The 12,815-nt window shown below is 33.1% G+C and overlaps 2 protein-coding genes across 6 annotated transcripts in view; one reads left to right on the top strand and one right to left on the bottom strand.

The window, feature by feature from the left end:
• The window catches only part of Nop60B (dyskerin pseudouridine synthase 1 Nop60B), a 149,846-nt gene extending 146,917 nt beyond the window's left edge, over positions 1-2,929 (top strand). The window contains exon 13 of the mRNA XM_090375081.1: positions 2,816-2,929. Within this exon, the coding sequence (XP_090231207.1) occupies positions 2,816-2,869 (54 nt within the window). The 3' untranslated portion in view covers positions 2,870-2,929. The remainder of the gene's footprint in view (positions 1-2,815) is intronic.
• Positions 2,930-6,773: 3,844 nt separating this feature from the next.
• The window catches only part of RhoGEF3 (Rho guanine nucleotide exchange factor 3), a 453,708-nt gene continuing 447,666 nt past the window's right edge, over positions 6,774-12,815 (bottom strand). For all 5 annotated transcript variants that reach the window (XM_090375918.1, XM_090375919.1, XM_090375916.1 and 2 more), the window contains 2 exons: positions 12,716-12,793; positions 6,774-7,692 (listed from right to left, as the gene is read on the bottom strand). In XM_090375918.1, coding sequence (XP_090232044.1) covers positions 7,487-7,692; positions 12,716-12,793 — 284 coding nt within the window. In that variant the 3' untranslated portion in view covers positions 6,774-7,486. The remainder of the gene's footprint in view (positions 7,693-12,715; positions 12,794-12,815) is intronic.

Here is a 12,815-nt window from a genome sequence, read left to right as displayed (position 1 = left end):
CCCAGAAATGTGCTTTAGTAAAATGTGGTGTTAAATTATAGTGTATCTCGGCCTTTACGGTGTTGTTTATTCAGTTGCTACATGCGCGCAGCTTTGTTTCTGTGTATCAAGCGTGCCACCTCGTTTGTAATTGTGCTTTATTCCCTAAAAATTAGTAAAATATTTAAAAGGTGTGAAAAGGAAGCGTCCTGGCTAAGACACTGCAGATTCAGAGAGAAAAAAAAAAGAAGCAATATCGATAAACAGAGGCGGACTGGATCAAAAATTCTTACCCGGGGAAAATTTATAGTGGCCTCATACTAAGGTTTATGGCCAAAATCACACCAGCCTCCGGCCCACCGTGGTTTCCCCCGTAAGGCTTATGGCCAGTCCGCTTCTGTCGATAGAGAAAAAATATGAAATTGTGAAACGCTTTGAGCGAAATGAAAGACCATGTGATATTGTACGTGCTACAGACCTAAATGAGGCAACGCGGAGAATTACAAAGAATGCAGAGAAAATAAAAACAACTTTCATAGCAGGAACAACTCAAAGTGTAATTAAAATCCATTAGATTAAGACACAAAGAATTGGAAGAGATGGAACGGCTGTGATCTGTTTGGATAGAAAATCAAACAAAAAGCAAGTTTGCTTACGATAGAAGCAAAAGCATTAGCAATATTTTATTACGACTTACGTATTATAATTTATACTTACGTATTATAAAATATGTAAGTATTTTATTACGACTATTTTATTTAATATAATAATTTTTTTACGAATAAAATACGTATTTTATCCGTAAAAAATACTTTTTTAGTATTAAAAAATACTTTATTATAATATAATATTATTTTTATAATGATTAAAATTACCCGATTATTTATTGTGTTTGGTAATGTTTTGGTTCCAAATGTGTGTTCAATCTTGGGTGGTCGGCACCTAACCCTACTTTTCCCATAGGGCCTGTGGTTTAAATTGCACGATTTTGCATTGCACGAGAGTTTCTAGGAACGCAACTATCGTGCTATACGAGGACAGACTATTTGTATGCCCACGTCAAATGTTATATTTGGCCAAGATGTGCTAGATGCCATGGTCATGCTGAAACAGAAAAGATGGCTCCCCATAGTGTAAAGAGTAAATTTTAGTGCAGAATTGTTCAGAATGCCAATGGTTTTCTGCTGTTCACTAAAGCATTTGCTGTTCCAAAACCAGTGAGCCATAAAAACCCTGGGCAATAACAATACCTCCATCAAACTCTGCCAGATCTTAGCAATGAGATAGAACCATGATTTGTAATTCCATAGCACAGCATTTCAGGGACCAATTTATGTTGTAGCTTCTGCAAAATCCAATGCCATTCAGGTTCCTACATCAACTCCTGGTTGATAGTAATCTTTATACCATTCTTCTGTGTCTTTGGCCTATATATAGGTTCAGGGAGCCACTAATACAAACTGCCTTTTCTTCTGATAATGATTTTATCTTTATTCTTTGACTGGATCTTAAGAAGCTGCTATGTTTTCTCGCTTAACATTCAGTGCACCAAATGTAAGTATACAACTTGGGGACGTGATAGTAAATAGTGGCAGAAAAAAGTACAGTGACATTAATGCACTTTGTAATCAGTATACTCACTGCTTTACAAAATGAAAACTCACTGTTAGCACACTAATGTATCCACCTGAATGCTCATGTAAGTGAAATTAAATGAGAGATTAATTTCACTTACATGAGCATTCAATGTGGCTTATGTAGGAACTGTTTAATGAGAAAAATTTCACTTTGCTCATAGTGAGAAAAAGTTAATTGTATTTGCTAACATTTCACATTGTATTTGAAGTACGTAATTTTAAAAATTCCTTAAGAAAAATTACGTAAAGGCATAATTTTCTAGTGTACTTAACTAAGAGTTAATATAGATGACTGGGTGGAGTGGTAATTTCAAAGATAACAGGTAATATTTAATCTGAATAAGTGTGAATTGGTTGCCACAGAATATCCATTGATTACTGATTATTTAAGTATTCAGTGATGCCTAATGTGGAAAAGTAAAGGTCTCCCTTAAATATTATTTCTCTGAACAGTTTCTGTGAAGACAGGTAGTATTTTGTGGTACCTTGTTTTTATGCACTGGACTTGATAGTGCTTGATCATGTCCATGAGAAGAACGTACATTTCATTGAATTATAATTTTAGGTAGCTCCTGGAGCATTTATAGATTATCTGAGTGTGCTTATGAAAATTAAATTGTTCAATGTCAAGCAAATGCTATGTATGGCCAAGATGAGTGTAGTGCTACTCAAAGTGTGGTCTGCGATGATTTGGAAATTAGTCACGGACGTTTCCAGTCCATGACAGATTAGAAATAAAAGAAACCGGTCCTTCACCACAGATAGTTTGAGAAGCACTGTGGACTAGGGAACTTCTGTCATATGTTTTAACTTGCAAATTTCCTTTTGAGGTGATTTTGTTCTTGTAGCAGAACAAAATTCATCTCAAAAGGGTAATCTATTTAAAAGATGTAGGCTTCTATGTAGTGTGATTAGTTTCATGTAATGCTAACCTAGTAGCAAATCTAATATTAACATGCTCCTTTCTTTTCAACAAAAGGAGGCATGCTTCTGGGAGATGCTGTTTTGACTCCTGAAAAACACATTTCATTCTACCATGTGTGAATACCTCCAAAACATTTAAAAGGAATAATAGTTGTTACTTTAGTGTTGTATTAGTGTTTGTGCAACACAAGTTGCTTACTTTGTTCTTATAGTTCCTATTATGTATTATTGCATGCTATGACTTCTGATTTTAATAAGTTTTGCTCTTTTTGTAGACATATGAGAAAAAAAAGAAAAAGAAAAAAAAATCACAGCAGGAGAGTGATTGAAGGTTGGATCTTGTAAGTTCATCATTTTGTAAATGGAATCATCAATTATCATGTCAAATAAAAGCTGGCCTTTTCAGGTCATTTTATATCTTTGCCTTATGTCATTCCTTTTAAAGTTGGCTCGTCAATAAATAAAAGTACAAAGCTCTATTGCATTTGAGAAGCAAAGTAGTAACACAATTTCATAAATGTTATTGTGAAATGAGAATAAGATTTTGCATTTTTTACTAGAATCATTCAGAACACCCAAAGAGAAAAAAACAATTTTGTTTTTTTCTCTATGAAGAAATTTTATTTTTTCTCTATTCCACATCACAGTGGAATGGCATGGAGCTAGTGGGTCTGAAATTGTCCTCTAGGGATCTCAAGGAAATTTCAGGCACATACTGTTCCAGAAATTCACACAAACATTGAGACTGTTAGGTGATTACAAGCCATTGATGACTGAAAATACTGACGGTCTAACATAGGATATATTTCCAGGCTTTGGCAAAATAAGACAAGAAATCTTGTTTGGGTGGGGGGGCTGAGCACAACCAGGATCACATTTCCTCACTTGTATCTTTTTGATGCAGTATTGCCCACATGGGTAGACAAAAATCTCCTAGTTGAGATAGTCTTTTGAAGCCTAAAAATACCTTGCTCAGGACAGAAAAATTCAATTTTGCCAAAGGCTCACAAAAAAAAGAGGTGCTTCTCTGAACCATTTCATCTTCCAGAAATGATTTCAGCCATGTCAGGAAAAGCAGTATTGTGCAGCTCCTAGACTACTTTGCATAATAACTTTTTAAATGGAGCATATTTTGTTATATCAGTCTCATTTATGTTCTTATCACCTTATGTTCTTGAGTGGTTCCAGGAAATTCACTGAAGTACTATATATAAAGACGAAGAAGAATAATGGGTTAAATGTGAAGTAGTAGTGGAAAGATAAAAATAAGATATGACGTATGCACCGGACTGCAAAAGTTTGTAAGTCAAGATGGAAGTGTAAATTACACAATGCCAAAATGGAAAAGATAGCAGAATTATGAGAAATTGTAGGTATGAAAAAGAATGTGAATGTTCTAATGAATTAAATACATTATAGGCTGGATGTTAGTGGGGAAATTTGGCTATAAGTCGAAAAACGGGGTTAGCACAAATATGCAATTAAATCTGATGATAGAAAAAGTAAATATTGATAAATGATCAAGTATTTCTTCAGGGGACCAAAATCATGGACTGTTTCTATACTTGTCCATATGTGTGGTATGGACAAGGGTTGAATTAAGTGTGTTAAATTAAGTTAAGTTGAATTAAGTCAGTTAAGTGTGAAGATGGAAGTGTAAATTACATAATGCCAAAAGCTAACTGGAAAAGGAGAGCAGAAATATGAGAAAATGTTGGTATGAATATCCTATATGTTATATACACACACACACACACACACAGTGGAACTTCTATTATGAACTTCTCTATATTACGAATTTTTTCATGAAACATTGCACCTTGAAACGAAATTACATGTAAAATTAACCCCATATAACAAAGTGTTAGTCTGTGTTATAACAAAGTGTTATAATGAATTTTTAAAAAAATTAGGAAAAGCATTTTCAAAGATAAGTCATATTTCTTCAAAGGAAGTGATACTGTTGTATCACTCCCTTTGAAGTTTGGACAAATGATGTCACTGAATATACTATTCAAAATTGTTTTTCAAAAGTGGGATTTTCATTGAATACAGAAGTTGAACAACGACTGGACGAACTAGATGAACTGCCCCTTTCACAACTGAAAACTTTTGGACATTATTAGAATTGTCCGGAAACATCGATAGTTATGTTTATATAGATCACAGCAGAACATCAAAATGAAATACTGCTGAACAGTTAAATGCGACCATCATTAAGAAGAAATTAACAATGACACATCAGAACAACCCGTAGAAAAGCCAACTAGCGAAGAAATGATTAACGGTTTGTATGGGTTGGTTGGTTTTTTTTTTTAGGAGCATTAGCAACTAAGGCCATATTGCTCCGGGATATGCAGTGGTCATTTCTTGACCTTTCCGTATTGAGTGGTGACGGTCTTGAACCTCGGTCTAATCAAGAAGAGTGCACTATGCACTGCTGCTCGAACCCACCTGGCTACAGAGGTGCTGGTTTGTATGGGTCTACAGTTTTGTGAAAATGTTCCTGATGCTCTGAACAAATGTGAGGTTTTCTTTGAGAATCAGACAATTTTTTATTTGTGCTGTGCAAACTAAAATTTTTTTTTTTTTTTTAATTTGTGATACTTCCCAGTGAAAATTGTGTAAACGTAATTTAAATAAGTATGTCTTTGAAATGAAATACAATAAAAATAAATGTAGATTCGTTATAGGGAAGTTTGACTGTGTGTATATATATATTTATATATAAATTTCATTTCAACCCATTTATTCATTGTTTGACACAAAGTTGTAAATTGGGCTACCAGTTGTTTGATGATGGAAGCCAAAGTGAAATAAGCCCAATCTGTGGGGAACAATGGTATCCACAACCAATAGACAGAAGCATTATTTTCTCAAACTACTTCAGTACTGAAATAAACCATTCCTGTTATGTAAATATCATCACTGTTATAAGTAATGATATTTACTAATAATTATAGTGTATCAGAAGGTTGCAGGTCTCTCATCCCACTCAGTTCTTGTATTCCTTAATGAACTCTTGCTGGTTTCAAGAATTTATATTTGTATAAACTAAGATTTAAAAAAATATTAATAAAAATTGGACAGTTAAGAATTAGGGAAACTACAGAATTTGAATGAATACTTCCAATCAGCAAAAGTAATGGCCGTTTCATAATGGTATATTTATTAGAATTAGCACACCTTGGTCTGCACAATATTTTATTTCATTAATATTTAACTTAAAATAGAATTCTAGGCAATGACAGGCTGCATACATATTTATCACTGGTTCCTGTAATGAATAGTAAATCAAGTTCATGGGTGACTTTCTCAGAGGAAGTAAGAAACTCCTTTATTTTAAAGCTCTATCATTGTAATATTTTGTTTGAATGCACCAAGCAGAATTTTCTGTAGTAAGATGGGGATTGAAATCTGAAATAAGTGAATGGTGAGAGACCAGTTTAGTATGTTTTTATAAACCATTAGTATTTAACTGAAAAGTAAATTTTTCATTGCTTAAAAAATTGTGTCAAATTATACTTAATGGGTATAATTAAGACTTAGACAAGAATGTAGTATGAAAACATTAAAAATCATTTGGTTTAATGTACTCCACTTTTCTTTAAATTTTACACATTCAACAACAATACAAGTTTCAAGTTAGGTATTGCACACTTTAACAGCTGTTTTTTTTTCTGGATAAATAAATGTCAACATTTTGAATTCACATGATAAAATCAAATCATACATGTGGGTAGATGGTACCCACATGCTTGATTTGTACATTGCAAACCTGGCTGATAGATAGAGTAATACTTTGACCGTCACCATTCATTGATAAACATCACATCTATAGTAGACCACAAAACGGAAATAGCCTAGCAACAGTTTGTTTCCTTTGTTCTATAAAGCTTTATTATTTTGCTCATAACAGGTTAATCTGAGCCACAGCCACCTCCTTAGCCCCAACTTCCTTTTCAGACATAACTGGATACTAATAATATTTTATCTAAATTTAGAATTACAAAATTTAGGCAATGTTAATTTCCAAAGGGGAAGAAACATAAAACCTATTTCTTTTCACAAATGGGATAAATTTATTTGAATTGAAAAATTTATTTTCATTACAATTTTGTAATTAATGTTGCTGAAAATAAGGCTAAATTAATTCATCTTTAAAGACTTCCTGTGAAGATTATTTGTTTTATTATTTTAGTTTCCTTCACAGAAAAAGCTAACAGTAAGTTTTAAATGTTTTAGAATGGGTATGAAAGGCTCTGGCTCAAACTCCACACGTTTCTAGATTTCTTTTTTTCTATCACTTTGAAATAAAAAAAAGTTTAGCATTATAAGCAACCTACCACATAATGTACAAACCTCGTAAAGCTTTTGCTTATCATGCCACTGCTATTAAGGACAAATGCTTATTTTACTCCAATGGGATGGGGGGGGGGACTAGTGGATATTCTTATAACTCGGGCAGTAATCATTTACAGAGTAATAACTTATCTGATCAAAACTCTCTTCAAATTCTAAGAGTTCATCACATGACTAACTTTTTACATGGATAGGGGAATAGATCAGTCCAAACATCTTTGTAATTCAGCGGAATGTGATAACAGTGTTAAAAAAACTATACAGTCCATCACCATAAATTCTGTACAACTGAGATTTTCTATGTACAAACAGTTGCTGAAAAGTTTCTCTGCTAGGAGTTTTCAAACTGAAGGGAAAACTTATTTACACAGCCACTTTGGCAACTATAAATAGGTACACTTTACTTTACAGAAACAATGTGCCATTCCTGGACTAGCTGAATCAAGTTATTGGCTAATCCGATACAGCCATTTATACACTTCAGTTGCATAATCCGTCTTTTAATATAGAGGTAGACTCTAACGATGGCACAGCAGTACACTGATGACAAAACCGGTAATAAGTCTTCTAACATTGCAGCTTGCTCACTTTTTCGGCTTCTTACTGCTGCCAAAATGGAACCATCCTGATCCCTTCTTTTTAGGCTCGTGTCTGGCACCAACTGCTACCACTAAACTGGGATTAAGATTTGAAGGCAGGCTTCCAGAGCGAGTTTTTGGGCAAGGAGGGTCTAATAGAAGCTCTGCTATGGCAGTGTCAGGATGAGGACGAGGACCCTTAGGGAGTTTTGCTGTTGGAGAAAAATAAGAATCAGAAAGAGTAACTTTTTCCAAGTGCAACAAAATGTTTTAAAAACAAAATACTATGAAAAAATTTACATTTATGCAGATTGACTACTAAACTTACTTTAATGAACTTCACAAATAAATACATAAATGATATCATGCATAAATTCAATTAATTCTGCTCAGAACTAGTACAGCAAATTAGTTATCCTTATTCCAAACCCCATGGAAAAGTGATTCACTTAATGGGCAGGGAGATTTTTAACGTCACAGGTTAAATGAGGAAAAGATAAGGTTGGGTGTTTTTAAGTAACTTATCTTACTCATGCAAGGTAGAACCTGTAGTGCTTTAGTACCATGCACAGGTTGAGTGGAGACTTATCCACCAGACTTGTTTTTATGTTGCCATGGATTTCTGTTATGTTTTAAATTTTTTAGCAACTGAGGTTGGTAAACTTTTAAATGCTATCTATATATATGGTTTCAAAGGTCATAATAATGTTTTCTATGCTATGCAGTTAAGTAGTTGTACATATGCTAGCATCAGATGTCAATTCATTACTTTTTTTTTTTTTTTAAAGCTGTGTGGATTCTAACAACTTGATAATATATAATAAGTGTGCTCGTTTGACATGTTTACTGGTATATTACAACTCCATTCTTAAAAAAATTCACTTAATGATCTTCATGTACATAGTTACACTGAAAATTAGCTGTGGTGGTAGTGACACTAAATTTCAAAGAATTATAAATTTGACATATTTGTTATTTATAGAATGCATTAAAATCCTGTTACAACAAAAATTTCAGTATAATGAATTACTTTATTACCATCGACGTCATCTAAGCCAGAAAGTTAGCTAGCCGCATCCTATGGTTCATGTTTCACAAGCTGGCTACAAAGTAGTGTTCATCGTCAGTCACATTTTAAAAAGCTAAGACTAATAAATTTTGTGAAAAGTTATGTAAGTACTTTTGATTCATTAACTATTTACAGATATTTTAATGACAAATCTCATTACAGTAATTATAATTACTCATCTGATTAAGTTTATTTCAAAATTATGAAACATCAATTTGAGAAAAGCACATCTAACAATATCGATCTAGTCATGCATTACTTTATTCAGTTTGATCATTTGGATCGAAATTACAGAGAATTCCTTAGTTCTGGCTTGCATGTGTCCATGCACCTTGAAGGCCACATGAGTAAAAGTCAACAGGTGCCTACTTAAAGTTCAGGTTTCCAAGGCATATTTGTTATTTATAGAATGCATTAAAATCCTGTTACAACAAAAATGTTACTTTTAAACACAATAGATGGGAATAAGTATTTATAGTTTTAAGACAATCTGAACATAGACAAAAAATTAGTCACCTGTGTAAAACCTTTAATACAAATCACCTCATGAAATCTTGTTGGTAGGAATGCAAATAGACCCCTTCACTAATTTATATCAATGTGAAAATAACTGAGCCTATAATTTGTTAAGGCTTCATAGATAGTATTATTTTCACTTCCTGTTAAAAATTACTGAAAATTTCTTTGTAGGATTTAACTCTCTTGACTTATCTCTGGCCAGATTAAATGTCCTGCCATTCCCTCGTGTCAGTTTAAAACGGAGGCCCTGTAAACTAGATGGTTATCGTCATGGAATGCACAATATTTCAAGTGTGGGACCCACTATCCAACAGTTAAAACATCTCCATTGCCTTACCAAATAGTACGACACCTTTCACACACTCTGGGTGAAATGCTCATTTTATCTCCTGGCAGAGTATAGGCAAAATTTGAATTTTTGTCACACTATATCATAGCTTTCCAAATCACAAGTTGCTTTTGTATTATCATTCATTGCACAACACACTTTAAACATACACAAACATTTCGAAGCCCATGTAAACTGAACTACTGTTCAGCCAGTGATAATTCATCAGTAGCATATTTGTGATTAGAATACCTCCATGTGGAGGTATTCTAATCACAAATATGCTAGATAGAACAAATATTCACACACACTTGTTTTCGGAAGGAGAGGTTCATCAATATTTGAAATGCCATGTGTGTACACATACTGATGAAAGGGTTACTGATTTTGATTTTCCTATTGCAAAGAAAGAACCAAAGTTCTTAAAAAAGTTTAAGGTGTACAGAGTAAATAACTGCAATCAGTTTCAGAACCAAGTTTATAATGTCAGGTTATTAAATTCAGTCCATATATTGACTGTTGTAGTTTGGTGGGACATCCAGTGTTTTCATTTCAATAAATTTGAGATTCTGTTTTTATATCTATAAAAATACAGATCATTTTATTAGATTTGCAGTGGGACCTTTCATTTATAATTATCAGGCTTTCAGCAATTGTTTACAGTAAATTTCTGAGTAAAGAAAGTAACTTGTTTAATGTTTTTAGAACTGTGCCTTAAGGTGCATTGGATATAGCCTCAGTCTCTCTAAAAAACTTTCCATTATACATATAGTTTTTTTTAAAAAAAAGTAAACAGTTTCAGAAAACTCACTAGAATGAAAATTGGCATTCATTATTGTGGGGGAATACAAAACAACAGACCATCTCAGTAAGCTTCCTATGGACTGTATCCAATTTTTATGCTTGCACTAACAAACTTGTACCTTTCAAAGTCCTCAATATGAATTCCACCAATCGTATGTTGATCAAATAGTCTATTTCATACCACATCTTTAGCTATAGTAATTAATGACTTGGAGATCTTGCATTTCATTTCTGAAATGATCATTTGGTGATCTTGTATTTCATTTATTTTTGGTATGCCTGATCAAGTAATGTGGCTTCATCACTGAAAACATGTGGTACAGACCGTGATGGATGCGTCTGGTGAATTTTCAGGTATAATTTCGGAAGAAATGTTGCCTAGTGGTCTCCAGTTGTTGATTTTTCGAGCGGCACGTCATCAGCAGCAACAATAATGCCTCATAATAACCAACAGGCCAATGGCCATTTGTTTCACACTTTGTTGCTGGTGACATTTAGAGGAGTGACAGAGGTGGATGTTTTCACTGAGCTGATTGATTGTGGCTCAATCAATGGCAACAATGCATTTTAAAAATTCTTCACTTTCTTGTTGGTAACATGTAACTGCATTGTATATTTCTTTGTTTTGCTTGTTCATCTGACAGCAAATGTGGGCTCAATCAGGAGAAAGATTTTTTTTTTTTTAACACTAGTTAAAATTCAGTGAACAAAGGTGATTTCATTCCTGGTTTGTTACCTGTTTCTTACAGGTCATAAATTTGTCTTCCTCCAAAAATGGTAGTAATAACGACTGCTGAAGTGTTAGCTGTAGCTGTTCTCTTACCTTCACCAAACCTTTGAGACAAGTATAAAACTGAAATTATAAAAACAGCTATGCTGTTGATTCATGCCAATGTGTGTGTGTATATTACTTTTGGGATAACCCTTTTATATATGGATTTTTGCAGATTTCATTGAAGGACTTACTTCTATTCCACTTTTATAGTAGCATGGGGTGGATGATCTAGACACTTTCCTTGATAGTATTTGCTTTCAAACTGCTCACACCTATTGCAAATTGATATGTCTTGTACAATGTAAAAAATCTGTGTCATATTGTTGATTTGTTTTTGCAAACCAGATGACAATTCTTTTTTCCATGAAGGAGAGCCATTTTAATCGTAACAACATGCTCCCCTTGAAATATATGGAAATTGTTTCCTGCAGCAATTTAAAAGTTTATTATTTGCCATTTAAGAAAATACTGTTTCACAAACATCTGAAAGCATTTGCATCACCTTGTACGTCAAGATCATAAATGTAAACAAACCAAAATTACTATTTCATCACTTATTTTACCAGAAAGGTTCTTGTGATGATAAATTTGGAAATATCTTGTTATTGTTCCTTGGTCTCACTATACAAATTCATTAACTTAGTATCACTGTATGAAACAAGCCAAAATTTATTAAGAATTCTAAAATACAGTAATCTCTATTTATAAATCCCATGCATTCCTTTGAAATCGGAGGTAATTTTCCCAACCATGCCAAATATTTTGCATTACATCAATGCATTCTTTATTTAATTTGTACATCCATTAATTACACTTCATTTGATATAAGCATTATTTACAGGGGAAATGCTAATAGTAAAAGCTTGATATAAATCATAATTCAAGCCATGTCATATAAGTTAAATAATAATAAATTACTAAGATTTCTTTCTATCACAAAAATATATATTTACAAAATTGAAGGAGGCAGCCAGAAAGTCACCTAAACAAATCAGAATCAAAATAAGGTCAAATTTTATAATTTATAAATACATGATACATACATGGTGAGTTGAAAGTTTTGCCCAGGATATAGTCACTATAAAGGTACATTACAAAACATCTTTATCCATTCTTTCAAAAAAATTAATCCTTCAAGTGTGTAAAAATGTATAGCAGATGTAGCCGAGTTAGATTGAGTTGCCAAAACATTATCTGGACTAAGTTTTGACAAAACATTTTACTCACCCTGTATATATGACAGTACAAACAAAGCAACAACTGTTGATAAGGTTTTATACTACGGTAGCAACATTAATCACAAGCTGCAAATTGCAGTGTCTGGAGACTAGGTACCTGCCAGAGCATAAATTTAAATTGAAGGATGGTTGCAGAATAGGTGTCAGATGTGCAGAAGTTTGCATTTAGCCAGGGGGGGGGGGGGTTGATTGCTAGAAGAAAAACTAGTGGAAGGAAATGTGGTTGGTGGTTCCCCCCCCCTGCTCTGATAATGTATAAGTTTGCTTTGTTGTCATTTATCACTACTAATGTTAATTCATGTTTTTTAAAAAAAGAATATAGTTATATGTTTAAAAGTATATCATTCTTGTTCATCTTATATTCAAAAGATGTCTTGTAATGTTGTTAAACTAGAAAAACCTTACAAATTGAATCAGTGGTGTCAAAAAAATTCTTGTTCATGTGATTAAAATATATAAATTAAGCAAATGCAAACAGATATAATTGGCATTAAATTCTTACCTCTTGGACGTTTTGGTTTTAACTTGTTCATTACTGCCAGCCTAGCAGCTTTCTTTGCCTTTTCTGTTACCATAAAACCTAAAGAAAAAAAGAAAAGAAT

This window comes from Mastigoproctus giganteus, chromosome 6, assembly GCF_048544385.1.
Source record: "Mastigoproctus giganteus isolate SK-2022 chromosome 6, ASM4854438v1, whole genome shotgun sequence".
Taxonomy (NCBI): domain Eukaryota; kingdom Metazoa; phylum Arthropoda; class Arachnida; order Uropygi; family Thelyphonidae; genus Mastigoproctus; species Mastigoproctus giganteus.
The sequence above is the reverse complement of the archived record's forward strand: the minus strand, read 5'-3'. Positions and strand labels throughout refer to the sequence as shown.